The 22,143-nt window shown below is 46.8% G+C and overlaps 1 protein-coding gene across 7 annotated transcripts; it reads left to right on the forward strand.

Annotated features, from left to right (window-relative positions):
- On the forward strand, positions 1 to 18,982 carry LOC117670536 (heterogeneous nuclear ribonucleoprotein C-like 3). 7 transcript variants are annotated; one of them, XM_087877317.1, is made up of 7 exons: positions 1 to 146; positions 3,093 to 3,171; positions 12,317 to 12,367; positions 12,533 to 12,681; positions 14,511 to 14,624; positions 16,376 to 16,479; positions 18,595 to 18,982. In XM_087877317.1, exons 2-7 carry the CDS (start codon positions 3,101 to 3,103, stop codon positions 18,631 to 18,633), a joined length of 528 nt encoding a protein of 175 aa, XP_087733443.1. In that variant the 5' UTR covers positions 1 to 146; positions 3,093 to 3,100; the 3' UTR covers positions 18,634 to 18,982. The 7 variants fall into 7 exon arrangements, with proteins under 7 accessions (XP_087733443.1, XP_060537584.1, XP_034281668.1 ...); XM_060681601.2 differs by having other exon boundaries at positions 44 to 146; positions 16,319 to 16,479; positions 18,595 to 18,771; XM_034425777.3 differs by lacking the exon at positions 1 to 146 and adding an exon at positions 421 to 652 and having other exon boundaries at positions 16,319 to 16,479.
- Positions 18,983 to 22,143: the final 3,161 nt, after the last annotated feature.

Raw genomic sequence — 22,143 nt, forward strand, 5'->3', positions numbered from 1 at the left:
AATTTAGCACATCGGATGGACACAGATGGGAGAAAATTGGGAAGCAACAACTTCCGAAGCTAGAGCCAGCATATCCCTGGAAGGCACCAGACTGCAGAAAACTCAAGATTTCTCCTGAGCATCTGCTCTCCACCTCACCCCAAAAGGTGAAAAATAATGAGCTTGAGAGCAGCACCCTCTCTTTCTCCTCTACTCTGGCTCTCCTACCTCCCCAGATACCCATCCACTACTTGTAAGACCCCCCCACCCCACCCCCACCCTGGCCTAAATCATCCTCCACCCACAATAATGAGGAGCTGCTCGTCATGATGGAAACCGTAGGCTGTAAAAAAAAATTTCCCCTGCCCATGATGTGGAGATGGTTTGCTTTGCCTGACCCTTCCCCCACTCCTGCCTAGCATCTCTTCCCCCCCCTCGCAATGCCAGTTGGTACATTCCTCTGGTACAATATTCAGGCTGGAGATCCATTCGTTCCATGAAGGAGGGGGTGGGGGAACTGCTACCCACCAACCTTGCTGGAAGGCTTGGAGAGAGACTGACAGAGTCGGGTACTTGGCACCGGGTCCTCCTTTCCTCCCCTTCTCTCTCTCTCTCTCTCTCTCTCTCTTGGGTGGCATGACACTTTTTGGCCGCAGAGAAGGCTGCTGGAGATGTGAGTAACCCTATTTTGTTCATTGGGTTGGACGTAGGTAGGGCTTCACTCCCTCAAGGCAAGGTGGCACGAATTGGGCTGCCAAGGCAGAGGCAACCAGAGGGGGGAAAACAGGCAGGGAAGAAGAGGGAGTGAAGGAGGGAGAGAATTAAGCCTTGGCGAGGGAGGGAGGGAAGGAGGGTTGCTTCCACATTTAACCAGCCTCGTCCCTTCTTCTGGATACAGTACCCAGCCAGACCCATTGGAAGAAAAGCAACACAAATCGATGTATTATTACACTTTGCTATGCAGAATAACCAGTGTGTGTGTGTGTGTGTGTGTGTGTGTGTGTTTGTGTGTGTGTGTTTGGGAGGTGGGTGGGGGGTGTTGTTTCTTGCATGGAAACAAAGCCTGCCATTCGCTCACCCTCTCTTCCGTTTTCTTCTCTATATTAACCAGCTCTTTGGTTGAAAGAAAGTTCGATCAGTAAAAATGGACACGGTATGGATCGATAGAGCTTGCCCAGGGAAAGGTTGTTTAAGGTGCCTTAAGGTAATCCATAGGACCTCCCGAGAACCGTAGTCAGAAGGCAATCAAGCATCTCTGAAACCATGGTGGCATGTATGGGCACGAGGATGTGAATGAGTGTGTGTGTGTGGTTTGGGGAAAAATAAGCCTTCTTTGCTCTTAAGCTCCTGTCTTCTAGCATGCCATTATATATATACTGAAGTTCTGCCTTTTTCAGTGGCTCGGTTTGCATGGCGTCCTAGTCAAGTACGTTTTAGCTAAGAGGCTGTTGGTTCCAGCTTGGAGATCTAGTTCATGTGTGACCTGTTATTATACAGAGGGAAGATTGGGCTGGATCAGCAAACCATGGGAAAGCTTGGTCCAAAACAAGGTACCAACGCAAGAAAGCCATCTCTCTTTTGCCTGCTAGCACAAATAGCTTTAACAGATCAGGATTCTACCTGCCATTTCTTCGATATAAAAGGACTCTGAGCACGGTTTGTAATTGTCAACTGTGAAATCCTCTTCAGGAAAGGAAAAAGCAAAAACAAAAAGCAGAGAACTCATTTCAGAAGTGATGGCATCCAGAATTTGATAGCACCCCAAACAGCAGTTGATGGTTATATATCTTGAGAATGTTCCAAGCAGAAATAGATTCTGGGGGGGTGCCATTATTGGCTGGAGGTGTGGGTGGGAATCCATCTGGAATGGACAAAAACCGAAAGAGAGAAGTAGATTTCTGGAAGGACAAAGTTTGTCTCGTGTAGCCGGTCTTCCCGCGTTCCCATGAATGCTCAGATCTGAAATCCCAAATCCTACTGATTGCCCTAGGTTCTTATCACTCTAGGTAAATGTGTGTATGTGTGTGTGTGTGTGTGTGTGTGTATATATGTATGTATGTATGTATGTATGTATGTATGTATGTATGTATGTATGTATGTATGTAAAGAAAGAAGCAGACATCCTGCGAACTCCGGAACTTAAAATTTTAAATAATTAAAATTTTATTTTACTAAGCTTACATATATATATATAAGTGTGTGTGTGTGTATGTATGTATGTGTGTGTGTGTGTGTATATGTGTGTGTGTATATATATATATATATACACATATACACACACACATACATACACACACTTACCTAGAGTGATAAGAACCTAGAGCAATCAGTATATATATACTTATTGATTATATATAATCAATAAGTATATATATAGGTAAGTATAGGAAGCTGCTCCAATTACAGTTCCTAGTTAAGGAAGTACTTCATCTTTTAAATGCATTTTGAATTTTTAGTGCAGCTAAAGAAACACAGCTCTTTTTCTCTCTCCACCAAACAGAAAACAATAATTCTGTATTAGGGAAAAAATAATAATAATCTTGATTCATCCTTTGCAAGCTAGGTGGGAAAGAAGCAGGGTGGTCTTTCCCCCCCACCCCCAGAAGGAGCAACTTTGCCCTCCCCAGGGGGTTAAAATTGCATCTATGCTGCCAGTCCTCTGAGTGAAAAGTCTAATTCTGTCTTCAGACAATTCCAAAGCTGATAAATAGCACGGATAGGTCGAAAAGATGTCCCTTGTTTCCTTCTGAATCTTAGCTTCAACTTTCTCTCCTTCGTCTGGGTGACAAAAGGCTCATGAGCTGTGGTGGCGCAGTGGTGCAGTGGCTAGAGTGCAGTATTGCAGGTTAAATCTGCCGACTGCCAGCAGTTCGACCCTGACTGGCTCAAGGTTGACTCAGCCTTTCATCCTTCCGAGGTCGGTAAAAGGAGGACCCAGATTGTTGGGGGCAATAGGCTGACTTTGTAAACCGCTTAGAGGGAGCTGTAAAAGCACTGTGAAATGGGATATAAATCTAAGTGCTATTTCTTTTGCCATATCTGTCCTCTCCTACTTGTGCTCTAGTTTGACTCTGCTGTTTCTCCTTAGTTGCCAAATTTTTCTTTTTCTCTAGATATAAACATGGCCCAAGAGCCTAAACTGAGACATACCAGGCCTGGTCAGAAGAGGCAGCACAGTGAGAGCCTATATCCGTGAGTCCACCCCACCACTGTCATTTCTCCCCACCCTCCCCCATTGCTACTGTTCTCCCCAAACCTAATCCTTGGTTTCTACTTTAAATTGCTTGGAATGGTTCTATTTATCTCCAGATTGGCCCAAACCCAGATAGGGCTGTAATCAAAATCAAATCTCCTTGGAGACTGGATTAAGAACACCAAATTATATACAGTATATTTCAGAGATGAGGATGCAAATAGGCAAGATAAGACCAGCCCATTAATTTTAGAAGGTGAGAATTGCTTGAGGCACAGAACATCCAGTTCTTAACTTCATTGTCCCTTCTAACTGTGGAATCACTCCTTTCGGTATGTCTTGCCCATTGTGCATTCATGTCCGCAGCTGAGGCTGGATGGTGAAGGAAGAAGATGTAGCTTTTCCAAAAGATCCTTGGTAAAAAGATAGCAGCAAATTTGGAAGCGGAGAAATGGGAGTTCGGGGCCAGATATATTTCCTTCTGTTCAACCTTCCAGTTAAGTACCTTAAGGACATAGGTGATTTCTCCTTGTCTCCTCACAACTACACTATGAGATTGAATAGGATGGTTAGTGACCTCTAAATTCCCCAGTGAGTTTCAAGGCTATATGAAGATATGGACTTCTTTCCAATCCAGCCAATCGATCTACCAACCAACCAACCAACCAACCAACCAACCAACCAACCAACCAACCAACCAACCAGCTAATCAACCAACCAACCAATCAACCAACCAACCAACCAACCAACCAACCAGCATATATTCTGGGGGTTAGTTTCACCAAAGCCAGTGTGATATGGCTTCTGAAGTTCTTGATATGGCACAAATTGGAATGTGACTAAGAATCCCTTAGACCAGTGATGGCTAACCTTTTTGCCATCGTGTGCCAGGAAGGGGAGGGGCGGGGGAGATTTGCACATGCATGTGCCCACACTCATAATTCTATGTGCCCTGCCATCTGCATGTGAGTGCGACCCCCCCTTCCCCCCTCCCTGGCACATGATGGCCCAGTAGGCCCGTTTTTCTTTCTCACCTGCTCCAGATCCTCTCTATGCATCTGGGGAGGGCAAAAACAGCCTTCCCCACCCCCTTGGAGGCTGGAAGTTGAGAAACGAGCCATTTTGGGCCTCCGAGGGGGTGGGGAAGGCTGTTTTCGCCCTCCCCAGAGGCATAGAGAGGATCTGGAGCCAGGGAGAAAGAAAAATGGGCCTCCCCACCCCAGGCCCTCTTCTGGTGGGCCCAAAAGTGCCGAAAATCAGCTGATGGAGCTGAGCTGGCGTGCCAGGCAACATGGCTCCGCGTGCCACCTGTGGCACGCGTGCCATAGGTTCATCATCACGGCCTTAGACAGACAGAAAGCCAGCTGTTTGCATCTGTCATAATTAAATCTAACAACCTGGACAATAATTGTCAAATATGCTTCTGTGGACACTTCCCCACAGATGTTTTCCACCCCTCCTAAATCAATATTGCAACCGTTGTTACCAAGGCACCAGAACAGATTCTTTCTTACTCAGATATGGTACAGAAAGATTTGCTATGAATGCAGTTTTATAACAAGAACATGTCCTATCACTGGAGAACTAAATGAAGCCCAAAGAAAGGAGAGGATGGGGGGCTATCCCAATGCTCATTTCTGTGTTCCTCTTTGGGAACCTGATTGATTATTGTAGAAGTCTCAACTTTTCAAGGATAATTGCAGGAAATTCCGCAAACGATGCTGAGGATTTGAGAAGTGAAAGACCCTGCATGAAAGGGTCCTTGGAGAGGGAAAATCTACTTCATTACACCCAACATTGATCTCCAACGTCAGGACATTAAAGTTACATTTCTAACCTGAGCTAACTTAGATTAATATGGTCTTCCTCAATTTGGTGTCCTTCAATATATATTGGGATTACAATTCCTGGAGTTCTTGGCCTTTCTTGCTGTGAGTTTTGGGAGATGTAGTCTCCACACAGTTTAAAGGCTGGATTTGACAAGGATGGATTAAATTCACGATGGATAACAATTTCCTACAGGGACCAGTTCAAACATTGGCAACTCTACAGAGAAGAAAAAGACATCTGGACTGCCAAACTAGCGTTCAGAGCTAGTTTTGATCCAGGATTACTTTTTGGGTTTACAGATTTACTTAGAGGGGATCAAATGCTTGTAGGGCAGAGAAATCCTCCATTTTCCTCCTCTGGTCATTCTCATTCACTTTGGCAGGAGAGAATTTCAAAGGAAAATAGATACCTTGGAGATATTCTCATGGACGGTGCTTAATTAAGAACATGTGAATATCCTACTTTTCGTAGGGAAAGAAACAAAGTAAAAAGGAGGTGGAAGCCACAGTAATGGTGAAGATGCTGGCTGGCCTAGAAACCAGGAGACTGAGTTCCAGGCACCCCTTAGGCGTGAAACTGCCTTGCTTAACAATCAAAATTCTAGTTCTGATTGTGGACGTATATCCTAAATCCTATTTTCTCTTTGCTTCTGAGCACTGCTAGGGAAAGCATGCAAGCTGCTTTTGAGCAGAGAAGACCAGAGTAGGAAGTTGCGTGTTGTACTGTGAGATTGATTATGTGTATATTGATGATTATGTACCCTAACCCTAACCCAGGGATTGGCAACCTTAAACACTCAAAAAGCCACAAAGGTCCTAACCGGAAGCCCCTGTTCAATTCTGGAACTGACTGGAAGTCCGATTCCCCCACCATAGAGTCTCCTCCTAGCAGGGCATCCTTTTTCCTCTACTGCAGTGGTTCTCAACCTTCCTAATGCCGCGACCCTTTAATATAGTTCCTCATGTTGTGGTGACCCCCAACCATAAAATTATTCCTAAAACCATTGAAAATATGTGTTTTCCGATGACCTTACGGGACCCCTGTGAAAGGGTCATTCGACCCCCAAAGGGGTCCCGACCCACAGGTTGAGAACCACTGCTCTACTGAAAGTGCTATCAATTGTGGAGCTGACCAGCACCAGGGAGCTGTAGCAGAGGGATGAAAGAGTCACCACTTTTTTTCTTTTACTTTTAAAAGCATTTTTTCTACAACCTTAAGAGGTTGCAGAAAAAAAATGCTTTTAAAAGCCTCTGACGATCAGGCAATTCAGCTGGGATCGTCAGAGGCTTTTAAAGGCATTCTTTTTTCCTACAACCTCTTCGACCTAACGAAAAGAAGGACTAGCTGTATTCCAGGATTTGAGGGCCTGCCACAAAGAAGAGGGGAGGGGGTCTTTTCCAAAAGACTAGAGGGCAAGACAAGAAACAATGGCTGGAAACTAACCAAGGAGAGAGGCAACCTGGAATTGAGGAGAAACTTCCTAACAGTGAGAACAATTAACCAGTGGAACAGATTGCCTTCAAAAGTTGTGGGTTCTCCATCACTGGAAGTTTTAAAGAAGAAATTGGACAGCCACTTGTCTGAAATGGTATAGGGACTCCTGCTTGAGTAGGGGGTTGGACTAGAAGACCTCCAAGGTCCCTTCCAGGAGTCCCTTCCAGGAGTCCATCAGTCTATTCTGATTGACATCTTATACATTGTATTTAGGAAGTCTCCACTCCTGTTTCAGCTTTAATCATATAAAACTAGGCAGAGATATATATATATATATATATTATCCTCTGAGCCAACCCTGGATAAAACTCCACTTTCATGCTAAATAAAATATTGGTCCGTCAGCAAGAAGACGATTTTCTCTTGACAGCCGTTTGCTTTCAGAAATGGCCGCAGATAAAAAGAGCAAGCTCTGTGATCTTTTATCACACGTAGATTTCCTCCTCCGGTTTGATCCTCTTAAGGGACTCCTCTTCGCTGCCAATAAAAGAGATTAGAAGGGAGTTGATGGAATAGATTGGGGGCTTTGATGGGGTTTATCATCTGTTTATTTATTTAGGGCTGGGGGAGGAAAATGACTTGGTTGCAAACAGTATTTCGGTGGGAAGTCAGTGCATGTAATAAAAAAAAAGTGGGGGAAAAAAAAGAGAAATGTAGTTGCTGGAGGTTGATTTTCCATCTCTCTGGATTCTGGTGGAATCTGGGAATCATTTGCTAGGAGAAACCTTGCGCTGTTCTCTCAATGCCAAGGGACACAGCTGCTAAAGTAAATCTGTTTCTAAAGAAGTAAAGATTCCCCTCGCACATATGTGCTAGTCGTTCCCGACTCTAGGGGGCGGTGCTCATCTCCGTTTCAAAGCCGAAGAGCCAGCGCTGTCCGAAGACGTCTCCGTGGTCATGTGGCCGGCATGACTCAACGCCAAAGGCGCACGGAACGCTGTTCCCTTCCCACCAAAGGTGGTCCCTATTTTTCTACTTGCATTTTTTACGTGCTTTCGAACTGCTAGGTTGGCAGAAGCTGGGACCAGTAACGGGAACTCACCCCGTTATGCGGCACTAGGGATTTGAACCGCTGAACTGCCGACCTTTCGATCGGCTTAGCCACTGAGCCACCGCGTCTATAGAAGAGACCTGGGCAAAGCGAAACAGGAACAAGGTACAATGGTTCCCAACCTTGGCAGCTTTAAGTTGTGTGGATTTCAACTCCCAAGCTGGCTGGGGAATTCTGGGAGCTGAAGTCCACACATCTTAAAACTGCTAAGGTTAAGAAACACTGGGCCAACAGCATCAAGGTCAGCTGAGGGTAGACTTTGGAGACAATTCAGGTGACCAGATTTTCATAACACTTTTGCATCCCAAAAGAACAAATGGATTGTTGCCATGCGTTAAGCTTAACCAAGCATGAAACTAGCTTAAGGGTGCTTAAGGGTGTGATCTGAATGAACTCACAGAGGTGGTTTGGGCACCAGGGCCTGATTCTGTGGAGCGAGGTTTTTGCGTGGACCGGAAGGGACGTGGTTTCACTATTGCTGCCTGCATCCCGCGGATGGGGCTTCGCTTCTTTGCGTGGCCCAGTTTCTGACTCCTAGTTTAGTCTACCTGGCTAAGTAGGTTGTGTGAATACAGTCAGAGCTTCTTAGACATGGCACACTAACCAGTGGTAAAATGTAAAATTTGTTACTACCGGCTCTGTGGGCGTGGCTTGGTGGGAGGGGATTAATATGACTTGAGTGGGCATGGCCAACTTTTGTTTTTTGTTTTACTTTTAAAACCATTTTTTCTACAATCTCTTCGGCTGTAAAAAAAATGCTTTTAAAGCCTCTGACGATCCCAGCTGACTTGCCTGATCGGCAGAGGCTTTTTTTTTTTTTTTTAGCCTCTGAGGATCCCAGCTGAGCTGCGCGATCATCAGAGGCTTTTTTTTTTTACTTTTAAAAGCATTTTTTCGGCCAAAGAGGTTGTAGAAAAAATGCTTTTTTTAAAAAAAAGCCTCTGATGATTGCGCGGCTCAGGCAAAGGGGGGGGGGCAGGGATTTTTGCTACCGGTTCTCCAAACCACCTGCCTCCATCGCTTCCGGATCGGGCGATCCGGTCCGAACCGGGAGCATTTCACCCGACCCTAAGTAACATGAATTTAAATGAGGCTGCAGGGAGGTGGTTACTCAAGATCCCCAGAATCTGGGGGAATCTAGAAAGACCCTCCCCCAATTCCTGATCGTAGGATACACACAAAGCTGCAACCTAGGTGCCTTTGAGAGAACATGTCAAGCAGGTCTCATTTCAGCAAATCGGTCCCTCTGGACCAGTGGGAGCAGCCAACAGATGGAAGCTTGGAAAACAAAAGGCCTTAACAAAGAACCCAAAAATAACTTCCAGAGGGAAAACAATAGCTTCTCTGCACAGGCTTTTTGGAATTCCTGGCTTGGTCCATTCTCATGGCTGCCAGCAGGCTGCCTCTCTTTGCCTTTAAAAGGAGGAGGGACGTTTTTATTAGCTGTCGTGAGTGGTTCGTAAATCCCTCCTGGATGCCAGACTCGCTTTCTGCTCCATTTCGGGGGTTAGACATCCTGGGAATGGGCACCGCCCTGCTTTCAGGTCTTTGTCTTTGGCACCAATTGGTCTGGAGGAGCCGTGTGCCACTCTGAGGATAGAAAGACGGGAAGAACACAAAGAGAGTGGGGGGGGGGGGAAGAAAGCCTCAAAACATATCCAGAAATACACTCTAGAACTGTGATGGTGAACCTATGGCACGTGTGCCACATGTAGCCATATCAGTGGACACGCGAGCTCAGCTGCAGCCCGCATGTGTGCGCCGGCCAGCTGATTTTCAGGCCTTCTGGGCCCACCAGAAATAGGGAAACAGGCTTTTTTCCTGCTTCTAGAGGGCCTGGGTGGAGTGGGGTGGGGAAGGCCTGTTTTTCTCCCTCACTTGGCTCCAGAGCCTCTCCAGGTCCCGCCAGAAGTTGGCAAACGGGCCGTTTCTGGCATCCGGAGGATCTCTGGGGGGGCTGGGGAAGGCTGTTTTCGCCCTCCCCAGACTCCTATAGAGAGGCCCTGGAGGCTGGGGACAACAAAAAAACAGGCCTTCCGGTCCCACTGGAAGTTGGCAACGGGCCGTTTTCGTCCTCCCCAGGCTCTTAGAAAGGCTCTGGAGCCAGGTGAGACAGAAAAATGGGCCTACCGGGACATCGCGTGCCAGGCGCAGGAGCGGGTCGCGTGCACATGTGAGGGGCCGGGGCGCATAGAATTATGGGTGTGGGCCAAGGTCCAATCTGTAGAAGCCTGCTATCATGTATATTATAATTGAGTATGGCGCTAGCATCTCCAAATTGAAGCCTGGCCCACCAGATGTCTTCTTCCAGTGTAGAGGTCCTGTTGATCAACTTCTTCTGCTCCAAATGCCTTGTGTTGGCTTCTCTGCCTGTTTGCAACACTGAAAACCTGATGCAGCTGTTCTTCCAGGAATGGTCTGGGGCTTCCTGCTCTGCCCGAGCCAGAAAAGTGGAGCTGTGGAAAAACATGGCTAGAAACCTATTTTTGTATTGTTCCACTGAAATGTGTAGCCAACGGCCACATTATTGGGCGTTAGGTAGTATGTACCTTCAGTACATTATTATTATAGCAATATTCACATTCTGCACCCATTCCCTGGTGCAATCACAGCGTATAGCACTGGCAATAATACATCCTTGAAGTAGAATATTAGTTCCACTCGCTCAGCGTGCGTCCTCTTAGTTTCTAGTAGAGTGCCCAAGCGAATGGCTCTAAAAGCCACTTGTTTGCAAAAGTCTGCCTGCTCTGCATAATCACGGAGGTTTCCTCTGTTCAAATATGATCTCTAAAGTGCTCTTCAATCGCTGTTGCTCTCTGGGTCGTGCAGAAAACAAGCAAAAGAGCAGGGAAAACAAGGGAAAATGGCATATCGGAGCTGAAACATGCATATTCATGATAGGGTTCCTTCCCAGAACTGCAAGGCAATTTTCTCTTCTGCCTCTAGGAAGAGAAAACCAAAGGAAGAAGTGGACAATTGGAAACGTAACTCCACAGTTGTGGCCAACAGTTGAGACGTCCAACTCATGATATGTAAAGGAACATATTCCTCCTCCTCCTCCTCCTCCTCCTTCTTCTCCTTCTCCTTCTCCTTCTCCTTCTCCTCCTCCTCCTCCTCCTCCTTCTTTTTTTAAATTTGATTTATATGCCGCCCTTCTCCAGAGACTCAGGGCGGCTTACAGTGCGTTAAGCAATAGCCTTCATTCTTTTGTATATTTATACAAAGTCAGCTTATTGCCCCCACAAACTGGGTCCACAATTTACCTACCTTAGAAAGGATGGAAGGCTGAGTCAACCTTGAGCCTGGCTTCTCCTTCTCTTTCTCTTTCTCCTTCTTCTCCTTCTCCTTCTCCTTCTCCTTCTCCTTCTCCTTCTCCTCCTCCTCCTCCTCCTCTTCTCCTCCTCCTTCTCCTTCTCATATTCCCGCAACTGCAGGTCTGTTTTTCGGATCATTGAATGCCACTTTTCATGGTCAGCTGCTGCGTCTCCAGGGCACAGGCCCGTGGCTTGCATATCTTTGTTGATGGTGTCGTGCCATCTTTGTTTTGGGCGCCCACAAGGTCGCTGACCATTGACTTCTAGTCGGTAGGCAGTCTTAGCCACGGTGGAAGGTCCTGCTCTGAGGACATGTCCATACCAGCGGAGCCGGCCTTCTCTCGTCTTCTCTATAATTGGTGCCACACCAAAATGCTGTCGAATGCTGTCTTTTGTGATGTGGTCAAGAAGGGAGATGTCCGTTATCCAACGGAGCCTTCGCATTTCCATGGCATGGAGAGAGCTTTCGGTCCCTGTTGTTTTCTGCCCAGCATTCAGTGCCATACAATGCAACAAGGTGGATGGAATTCCTCATTCATCTGAGGTGTAATTTCATTACAACACAGAGACTAGGTAGATTAGCCTGGAGTGGCGAAGCCATAGAAGGAGCAAAGGAAGACAAAGGAAGGGAGGCAAGTCAGCCAATGTGAGCCCATTTATTGGCAGTGAGTCCCCGGGTTTTATGCCCTCTCTGGCTTTGAACTTCCTGGAGTCCAGAAAGAGTATCCTGATTGGTTGTCAGACTCCCAGGGGGTGGGGGTTTTAGCTAGCCTTGCTGGCTGATGTAATCTTCCCAGGTGCCATGTGGTGAGTTTCTGTTGCTAGATGGGTCCTATTGTGTTAGTTTCTGTTGCTAGATGGGTCCTATTGTGTTAGTTTCTGTTGCTAGATGGGTCCTATTGTGTTGCAGATGATGGTCTTTTGACAAAGATTGAGTTTCTGCCTCTGGCCAATTAACAAAAGGGGGGGGCAGGAAGGTGGGAGCTGCTTCGTCTTTAAAACATGCTTCTCCATTTCTCATACAGGGAAACATAATATTCTGCCTTTTTAATATTTCCTAAAATATTTCATTCTTCTAGGAAAGGGGTGGGTGCTAACTTCCTACACTAGCAAAGGAAGATAGAACAGCCTAAATTCCAAAGTGGAACCATATTAAAAGTTTCTCATGTCTGGCATTTGGCGGTCTTCGTTGGTTAAAAGAGCAGATTTATTTTTTCAATGCATTCCAGTCTTCCTTCGTTCAGACGTACAGGGAGGTTGAACGGTTTTGCAGTGGTTTTTCTTTTAAGCAAAGGCCACCTTTGATTTTGGGGGATGATAATTGGGCTGGCTAAAAAATAAGACGGGGAATGGGATCAAGGTTAAGGAGGTGCTGGTTCAAATCTGCTGAGGAGGAGATGGCGAGTTATCCGCTCTCGAAAATATGCATTTCTAAGCTTTTCTTCTCCTTTGCAGGAGCAACTGTGACCTGGATTATGAGCTTTATAAAGATGATTTGCCATACAGGTGAGTTTAGTGCTTCAATCTTGTCTCTTTGTTTTGCAATTCAACCATAGAGATGGCAACTTCCTTAGCTTTTATATCTCCCCAAACCTCTACGCTACTCTGTCTTGAATTTAGGCTTTAAAAAGGGACTAGGAAATCAACTTCTCCTGTCCATCTTTCCTGCAGGATCTACGAATGCCAGAAGATCCCACCTCTTATTGGACACATTCCTATCAAGACCAGGAGAAGCCATCTAGGTGCTGAAAGTAAAAGCAGACTGAGCCCACACACAGACTTAAGAAGCAACAGCAATCCCACAACAGGACGTACAAAATGTGAGTGTCTGGGGGACCCCGATGTTGGAGAGAGACTTCGGTGGCAAGATGGTCTATTGAGCCAACTTGTAGTACAAAGAAACATGTTAGTTTAGGGCAGTGTTTCTCAACCTTGGCAACTTGAAGATCTGTGGACTTCCAACTCCCAGAATTCTCCAGCCAGAAATTCTGGGAGTTGAAGTCTACTCATCTTCTCAAGTTATCAAGATTGAGAAACACTGATTTCGGGTGGCAAAAATCAGGCGTCTGGTAGCATCTTTTCCATCGAATCTGTTTTATTGCACTAGGTTAACAGAGTTGGAAGGGATCTTGTAGGTCATCTAGTCCAACCCCCCGGGCCAAGCAGGGGACCCTACACAGGGGTGAAATCCAGTAGGTTCTGAAAGGTTCTGGAGAACCGGTAGCGGAAATTTTGAGCAGTTCAGAGAACCAGCAAATGCCACCTCTGGCTGGCCCCAGAGTGGGGAAGGAATGGGGATTTTGCAGTATCCTTCCCCTGGAGTGGGGAGGGAATGGGGATTTTGCAGTATCTTCCCCTGGAGTGGGAGGGAATGGGGATTTTGCAGTATTCTTCCCCCGGAGTGGGGAGGGAATGGGGATTTTGCAGTATCCTTCCCCTGGAGTGGGGAGGGAATGGGGATTTTGCAGTATCCTTCCCCTGGAGTGGGGAGGGAATGGGGATTTTGCAGTATCCTTCCCCTGGAGTGGGGAGGGAATGGGGATTTTGCAGTATCCTTCCCCTGCCACGCCCACCAAGCCACACCACGCCCACCAAGCCACGCCCACAGAACCGGTAGTAAAAAAAATTGGATTTCACCACTGACCCTCCACCATTTTTGACAAATGCCAGTCCAATCTCTTCTTGAAAGCCTCCAGTGATGAAGCTCCCACATCACACCACATTATTCCAAGGCAAAAGTTTCCACGGGCTAAAGCTCCTGTCATCAGATGCAGAGACTTGGCTATGTTTGTCTAATCAAGGTTAAATATTCCTTTGTACATTTGTTGTCAAGCAGTCAATTCTGGTTGGCTGAGCAGCTGTGTGCAGCAAAATCTTTAGGATGCTCAGCAGGGCTGCTGACATGTGTTCCAGTTCATCTTTTTTTAGGAAAAAAAAAAGGGAAATTAGGAAAAAGCATTCGTGGGCAAGAAGAAGACAGAAGGAGGTACAGATGCAGATTAACAGAGTTGGAAGGGACCTTGTAGGTCATCTAGTCCAACCCCCTGCCCAAGCAAATCCTACACCATTCAGGTCTTCAAACATGGCAGAAACAATGAAGATAGAGAAAGCAGAATTTTGGTTGCCGCAAGGGAAAAGGCAGAACAGGCAACGTAACCTGGAGAAACGATGGTGGAAATTTAGAAACGAAAGCAGCATTTCGTATTGATCTGAACTAGCCAGCCGATTCAATCAAGGGCTAGAAAAACCAGGAATAATGTACAAGCCGTTTCCATACAAATCTGCTTCTTTGGAAGGAAAAGGATTTCTGGGTTTTAAAAAAAAAACAACACTCGATATGAGCCAATTTGTTCGTTGCAGATGTGCACCGGGAAACAATTCTCCTGATCTTTATTGCGGTGTCTTTTGCAGCTGCTGTTTTTTTTTGTTTTTTTTTTAGATTTTGCTGCTTGCAAAAGCTGGGAAATTATCCTGTTCATTAGCACAGATGCAAATGGCTGCGGGCATAAAAGCTAAGAACGAACTCCTCCACACACACCCGCCCCCACCCCAGCCCACGTTTCCCAGTTCAATTTCCGCAGAGGGCCTTTAAAAAAAGGAGCGTAGCTCATTCTTCCGTCTCTCTCTCTCTCTCCCCTCCTCCCTGCAGTGCGAGCCGAAGAATTGCACTCCATCAAAGGGGAATTAAGCCAGATCAAAGTACAGGTGGACAACTTGCTGGAAAGCCTCAATCGGATGGACCAACAGCGGGAACACCCCACAGGTGAGGGAGAGAAGGGTCTTACAGAATCAAAGGGCTACAAGGGACCTTGGAGATCTTCTAGTCCAACCCACTACCCAAGGCAGGAGACCAGTGATGGTGAACCTTTTCGACATCGGAAAGGTTGCGCGGAAACGTTGCATGTCCGCGCACTTGTCAGCCCCCCATTCCAGAGAAGCCGAACTTCCGGGTTCTAGTGTGCATGCGTACCCGATGATCAGCTGGCTGGCACACATGCACAGGGCGGGTTTTGGCACTGCCACACACACATGAAGGGATTGCACCCCAGAAAAGCCGAACTTCCAGGTTCTGGCGTGTATGCCAGTGGTGGGTTGCCCTTGGTTCGGACCGGTTCGCACGAACCGGTAGTAAAACTGGCGGGAGGCTCCGCCCACTGACCTGGACATCATCAGGACGCTTCTGCGCATGCGGCCCCATTGCGGACCGGTAGTAAAGGTAAGTAGAACCCACCTCTGGCGCATGCATACCCAAAAATCAGCTGGCCGGCGCGCATGAGCACACTGGTTTTCAGCACTGCCATGTGCACGAAGGACAGCTGATCATCGCGTGCGCACGCACGCCAGAAACCCGGAAGACAAACAGGCAAGGCCACGCGTGCCGGGCAACATGGCTTCGCGTGCCACTTTGGTGGCACATGGAGCTATATCTGTGGGTACGCGAGCGTTGCTCTAGCTGAGCTCCAGCGTGTATGCGCGCACCAGCCAGCTGATTTTCGGGCCCACCGGAAGTCAGGAATTGAGCTGTTTCCGGCCTCCAGGGTGGGTGGGGAAGGCCATTTTCACCCTCCTCAGGCTCCAAGAAAGCCTCTGGAGCCTGGGGAGGGCAAAAAACGGGCCTACCGGGCCTACCAGTAACTGAGTCGCTGAGCCACACTCCGCAGTTCAGTAGCAAAAAGTAATCCACGAGGCAAGAGTTAGCCAAGGTCCAATCCAAATATGCACAAGCCAGATTTCAGGTAACGCGATGTGACTCTCAGATTTTTAACTTTGACCGTCACAAAGCCTGAAGAGCAATCACACCCACTTTTATTCTTTGTGGGGTGTGGCTCAGTGATTTAGCTCAATCTCTGGCCCTCCCATGCCTCTTTCGTTGCTGCGCACGCTTCTCCCTCCGACGCTGCCTGGGATCAAGCCAGGATTCATCATCCTCGCTCCCTATCTGTTGTTGTTCCGATATGCTTTCCTCCTGACATATCCCAGGCTGTTCCTCTTGGCCTTCGGATGGAACCTGAGGCATTGCCAGAGAGGAGGGTCCTGGAGAGGGAGGCCTTATTAGTTCCTCCCCATCACCTTCTGAGTCCTCTTCCTCTGTTAGGACAGGCTCGGGAGTTGGGGTCACAACAAGGGGTCTCCAGCCATGGCAACTTTAAGCCTGGCGGACTTTAACTCCCAGAATTCTGGGAATTGAAGTCCACCAAGGCTTAAAGTTGCCAAGGTTGAAGTCCCTTGCTCTAAGCAGTTTAAAGAATCAGCATATTGCCCCCAACAATTTGGATCTTCATTTTACCCACCTCGGAAGGATGGAAGGCTGAATCAACTGTGAAATAGTTGTTAAGTTGAGGACTACCTGCATTTAAAACATGTATCGAAGGTGGGCAAACCCCAAAACTCCCTGCTCCTTCTGGCTAGAATAGGAGACACCTCCCCGCCCCACCTCGAACATCTCTGATCTGACAGGTACCAAGGACAGCAAGAGGAAATTGTTCACCAGCGTGGATGCTTCCTCCCCGGCAGGAGAACTGATCAGGATGAAGGAAAGCGCCAAAAATGAGGATCACGCCCCTCAGCCAGAGGTTGACAGCGCAGAGGAGAGCACAGACACCGAAGAAGCCACGGCGGTAAGTGGGGCTGTGAGATTGATGCTGAGGGAGCAGCATTACTCCACCAGATGGGATTTTACTGCATTCCCTTCACACTTCAGAGCATCCATCGTCATTTGCCTCCATGGCATGTTTACGCTGCTGTTTCTCCTCCTCCTGTTATCCGATGGCTCAGAAGCATTGAGAGGAGGAGGGGGAGGGAGGGAGGGAGGGAGGGGGAGAAAGGGGAGGGCAGAATGGTATCGTCCACTTCAGGGTGGAAATGGACGATACCATTCTAGAGGTCTTCGCTGTCGAAGGTAGCTTAGCTGGAAAACACCGAGCTGCAAAGATGATTTGGTCGCTGAATTAATGCCTGGGTCGTAATCTGCTCAGATTATTTATTTTGTCACTCCTGCTTGTTAAGCAGCCTCTCGAAGTAACAAGAGTTGGAAGGGACTTTGGAGGTCATCTAATCCAACCCCCCTGTGCTCACACAGGAGACTTATACGAGGGATTCGAACCGCAGACCTTTCTGATCGACAAGCCACTGGGTCACTTAGGAAGCCGCCAAGAGTGTCTCTGGAGATTCTCAGTCATCCAGGCCGCGGCTGTCTCAAAAGGCAACTGGATTTCCTTTGTTTTTTCCTTGAAGACGTTTCGCTTCTCATCCAAGAAGCTTCTTCCGTTCTGAATGGAAGGACTTCTTGGATGAGAAGCGAAACGTCTTCAAGGAAAAACAAAAGTCCAGGTGCTTTTTTCGAAAAAGCATATTTGGGATATTTGCCAAGAGATTGATGAAATGAAGGGGACGCGGTGGCTCAGTGGCTAAGATACTGAGCTTGTCGATAAAAAGGTTGGCAGTTCAGCGGTTCGAATCCCTAGTGCCGCGTAATGGGGTGAGTTCCCGCTACTTGTCCCAGCTTTTGCCAACCTAGCAGTTCGAAAGCACGTAAAAAAATGCAAGTAGAAAAAGAGGGACCACTTTTGGTGGGAAGGGAACAGCGTTCCGTGCGCCTTTGGCATGGAGTCATGCCGGCCACATGACCACGGAGACATCTTCGGACAGCGCTGGCTCTTTGGCTTTGAAAAGGAGATGAGCACCGCCCCCTAGAGTCAGGAACGACTAGCACATATGTGCGAGAGGAACCTTTACCTATAGTGTAGGACAGGAGGTCCCAATTTTTTTTAGGCTAAGGACCACGCAAGAGCGTGAAGGTGCTTCCAAAGGGCAAGACCACAAAAAGGGAAGCAGAACCAAGAAATAATGTCCCTGATTGAGCCGCAATTAAATTCAACTTAATTAGACAATTAACGTTGCTTCTTCTTGCATCCAATCACCCTCTCTTTCCGAGACATTAAAAATTACAATTTGGCAGTGGCGTTTGGAAGATTCTGGAACCGACACAGGCTTTCAAGGGCAAGGCGTGAAATAACTAAAACCTGGTGAGTGGCTGCCAGCTAGTGATCGGGCTCATCCTTAACATTAAACCATAATGTACCACTGCTAATCCCTGCCACCTGAAACTGGCCAAAAAGGTGACACGCAGAGGCCAAAAATGCGACAGCCGGAAGTGGCGATCGCCGACGATGTGCTGTGGTGATCCCCGCAGCCTGGAACGGCTCTAAAACGGAGTGTGCGAAGGCCAAAACTGCGATGTGCGGAGGCCGAAAATGGCCAAAGGGTGGAGGCTGGCGGGTGGGGGTGGGGGGCTTTGTCAACATTCGGTGTATAAGACGCACCGCAATTTTCACCCACTTTTGGGGAGGGGGGGAAGTGTGTCTTATACTCCGAAAAGTACGGTAATTCTGAAAGTGGATTGAGCACTGAAGATGTTATTCCTTCCAGCTTTATTTATTTATTTATTTATTTATTTATTTATTTATTTATTTATTTATTTATTTATTTATTTATTTATTTATTATTCGAATTTCTATACCGCCCTTCTCCTTTCGGACTCAATGGCTCTCCGCTTTCCATAGCTCTCCGGCATTTGGGAACTACGAAATATAATACGTTTCTCTAGCTCTAGATATGGTGACCTGGTTCAGATGCCATAGGAAGCCATGGCTGACCTCCAATCGGCTTAAAAACAGAGCAGCTGCAATTGGACAAGCTCAGAGTTGCCATACGGGTCTTTTGTTCCCTTGCAGGTGAGAAACCACACGCCGGATCCCGAAGGAAGCAAGTAGGGAGGGCCACCTTGCTGGGATCCCTCGCCAAGCGCTTCCTTTTCTATGTATTGCGTTTTCTTCCCATGACTTCAGCTTGTGCAGCCTCCGACGTCGCTTCCTTGCAATCCGTGCTGGTACAGAGGAGACAGGAGTCCAGCTGCAGCGTTGCTGGTGGAGAGCTTCCTACAGCTGGTGGAGAGCTTCCTACGTCAACTTAAGGGAGGACCTTGGGGTGCTGCTGTTAGATAACAACCTTAAACATAGGTCCAGGATGGGAGAAAGGGGGAGTGAGGGGAAGGAAAAGCAGGCACTGCGACTGCACATTTGTGGCTCCGAAATAAACAGTAGCAACGTGCTACAGATCAAACGTGTCCTTTTTTTTTGTATTTATGAGTGTCCAAAGAGCAAATTGCACGTCAGGTTCAGGATGCTTCGAGTCCAGGGGTTAATCTTGTCTGCAAACATCAAAAGAGGTCGTTCTGGGATTTGCGTTGCACACGTTGTTCTAAGCAAGGCTGGACGAAGATTTTATGGTGTGAATTTTCTAAACCACCCATCTCCCTCAAGGAGGGGCTGTTAGGTGACTAATGATAGATATCATGGGTGCCTTTGGTGCAGATTCCTCTAGTTCCGTGATGGTGAACCTATTTTTATTTATTTTATTTTTTATTTTTATTTATTTTTATATGCCGCCCTTCTCCGGAGACTCAGGGCGGCTTACAATGCATTAAGCAATAGCCTTCATACTTTTGTATATTTTATACAAAGTCAGTTTATTGCCCCCACAATCTGGGTCCTCATTTTACCCACCTTAGAAAGGATGGAAGGCTGAGTCGACCTTGAGCCTGGTGAGAATTGAACTTGCAGTAATTGCAGGCAGCTGGATGTTAAATGCTGCCTTAGTAGGAGGCATTAGCCTCCTACGCCACTCAGGCTCCTCATGCCAGAGGTGCCACGCATGCCAGAAGTGGCACACAGAGTCCTCTCTGTGGGCATACATGCCATCACCAGCTGCTTTTCTGGTTTACAGTGCACGCATATGCGCCGCCCAGCTGCTTTTTGTGTGTGCCGGAATGCCGGTAACCCAATGATCCACTGACTGGTGCGCGCATGCTGGTCTTTGGGTTTCCGGCGCTCTGACACATGCATACACATGCATTCCGGTTTGGGCATTCGGTGCCAAAAAAGGTTTGCCATCACTGCTCTAGTCCCTTACAAGAAAGACTGGTGTCAACTTGCAAAGCTTTCAAGTTGCCATGAGCAGGAGGGAGGGAGAACTGAAGTGAATTCCATACATTCTTCCTGACCGCAATCAGAAGGAGGGTGTTAGGTTTCACAGCCAGCCAAAGTGGTTAATTGGAGAAGGTGATTTATGACATGGCCAGAGAAGAGGGGAGAGACAGGGTCATAGGGGAACGTAAATCTATGTAGGATTAGTCCTAACTGCATCCCAGTATTGCCAGAATGGTGCTCCTAATAAATGACTATATTTCCTTTGAAGTTTGGATCATGGCTCATGAATTAATTAGGGCATCTTTCGGAAACTTGACAACTGGATCCACACGGTTTAAGGGGTAAAAGGTGTCCAAGAAACTCCCATCAAAACTGCACAGGCTGTACACATTTTTTTTCCTCTGCTTACTCCGGGAGTGTTTTGAAAACAACGTGCCATACGTGCAGTGGTGGGATTCAAATAATTCAACAACTGGTTCTCTGCCCTAATAATTTCTTCCAACAACCAGTTCACCAAACTGCTCAGAAAGTTAACAACCGGTTCTCCTGAAGTGGTGCGAAGTGGCTGAATCCCACCACTTCATACATGGCTACATAATGCTTGTCTGTTCTCGTACTCACCATAGCTTATTTTAAACATAATTTACTGAATTAACTACAATGGCTGGAACTACCGGACACACTAAATCAGTGTTTCTCAAAATTGACAACTTCAAGATGTGTGGACTTCAATTCCCAGAATTTTCCTGTCAGCCAAACTGGGTGGAGAATTCCGAGAGTTGAAATCCACACACCTTAAATTTGCTGAGGTTTGAGAATGCATTTGAGTAATATCCAGAGAATAGAAATAGGAAGAGAATTAGAATAGGAAGAGAATTGGAATTCTCGGGATGTGGTGGCTCAGTGGCTAAGACACTGAGTTTGTCGATCGAAAGGTCGGCAGTTCAGCGGTTCAAATCCCTAGTGCCGCGTAACGGGATGAGCTCCCGTGACTTGTCCCAGCTTCTGCTGCCAACCTAGCAGTTCGAAAGCAGGTAAAAAATGCAAGTAGAAAAATAGGGGCCACCTTTGATGGGATGGTAACAGTGTTCCGTGCGCCTTTGGCATTGAGTCATGCCAGCCACATGACCACGGAGACGTCTTCTGACAGAGCTGGCTCTTCGGCTTTGAAACGGAGATGAACGCCGCCCCCTAGAGTCGGGAACGACTAGCTCATATGTGCGAGGGGAACCTTTATCTTTTTAGAATTGGAATGGAATAAAAATAGGAATAGGAATAGATTATAGCCTGCTCCAGATCATCACCTGGATTTACACAACATGCAGAATGAATTTGGGTTCTGACTTAATGCACTTTACAAATTTATCATAAGAATCAATCTTACCAGATCAGGCCAAAGATGACTAACCAGATGTCTCTGCAAAACCCACAAAGTTCTCCACCAAATGGCATTAGAACTGGACCATGGACTTATTGTATAGCCATAATAACTAGAGAGCATTAAGACCTTCCTCTTATCTCTTAATACACCAAAGCCAGTGCCATCCTTTCACCTTGGCACTCAAAATGCCACCTCTTAACGTCATTTGCCACATGAATATGTTTCCTTTAATTTGACTTCCCGCTGGTTTTAGAGAATAATCTTATTCTCAGAATGGGTATTAGCACACTATAGGTAGGCCAGACCAAGAAATCAATTCCACACAAAGCTAAAACTACTTTGATTGAGATAGGCTAAACATATTCTTTCCAAGTCTGATTCCCCTTCCTCCTTCCCTTATACTTCTGTGAATTCTTCCTCCTCCCTTTATACTTCTGTGAATTGGGGGGAAGGTCTCTACCCGATCCTTTTATGAATGTTATCTCATCTCTCTGGACTTAAAAGTTTCACCCACGCCCCTTCGCCTAAGTACAGTTTTTGCTTATTTTCATTAAAATAATGTTCTTTATTCTCTACAACGGGAGGAAGCAAAATGTTTCAATATACAAAGCAAACCTATAGGAAACACAAAGCTTTACAAAAGGGGTGTTTTAATTATAAACAAGACAACCGGTCTGTTGAACTAATATGTTTGGGTAACTGCCAGAAAATCAAGTCCCAGTGAATTATTATCTGAGGGGGGGAAAAAATCACACTGAATGAAAGTCAGGAGAATGCTGAAAGAGGCTGGAGAAGATAATAAAAAAAACTGTACTAACAAGGATTTAGTCAATTTAGGATGAAAAACAAGTAATAAAAGATAACAATGTGGCTTATTTCCCAGACAGAAGAAGCCAGGAAAAACAAAGCAAAGC

The sequence above is a fragment of the Pantherophis guttatus genome, chromosome 11 (assembly GCF_059756535.1).
Source record: "Pantherophis guttatus breed Tessera chromosome 11, ASM5975653v1, whole genome shotgun sequence".
Lineage (NCBI taxonomy): Eukaryota > Metazoa > Chordata > Lepidosauria > Squamata > Colubridae > Pantherophis > Pantherophis guttatus.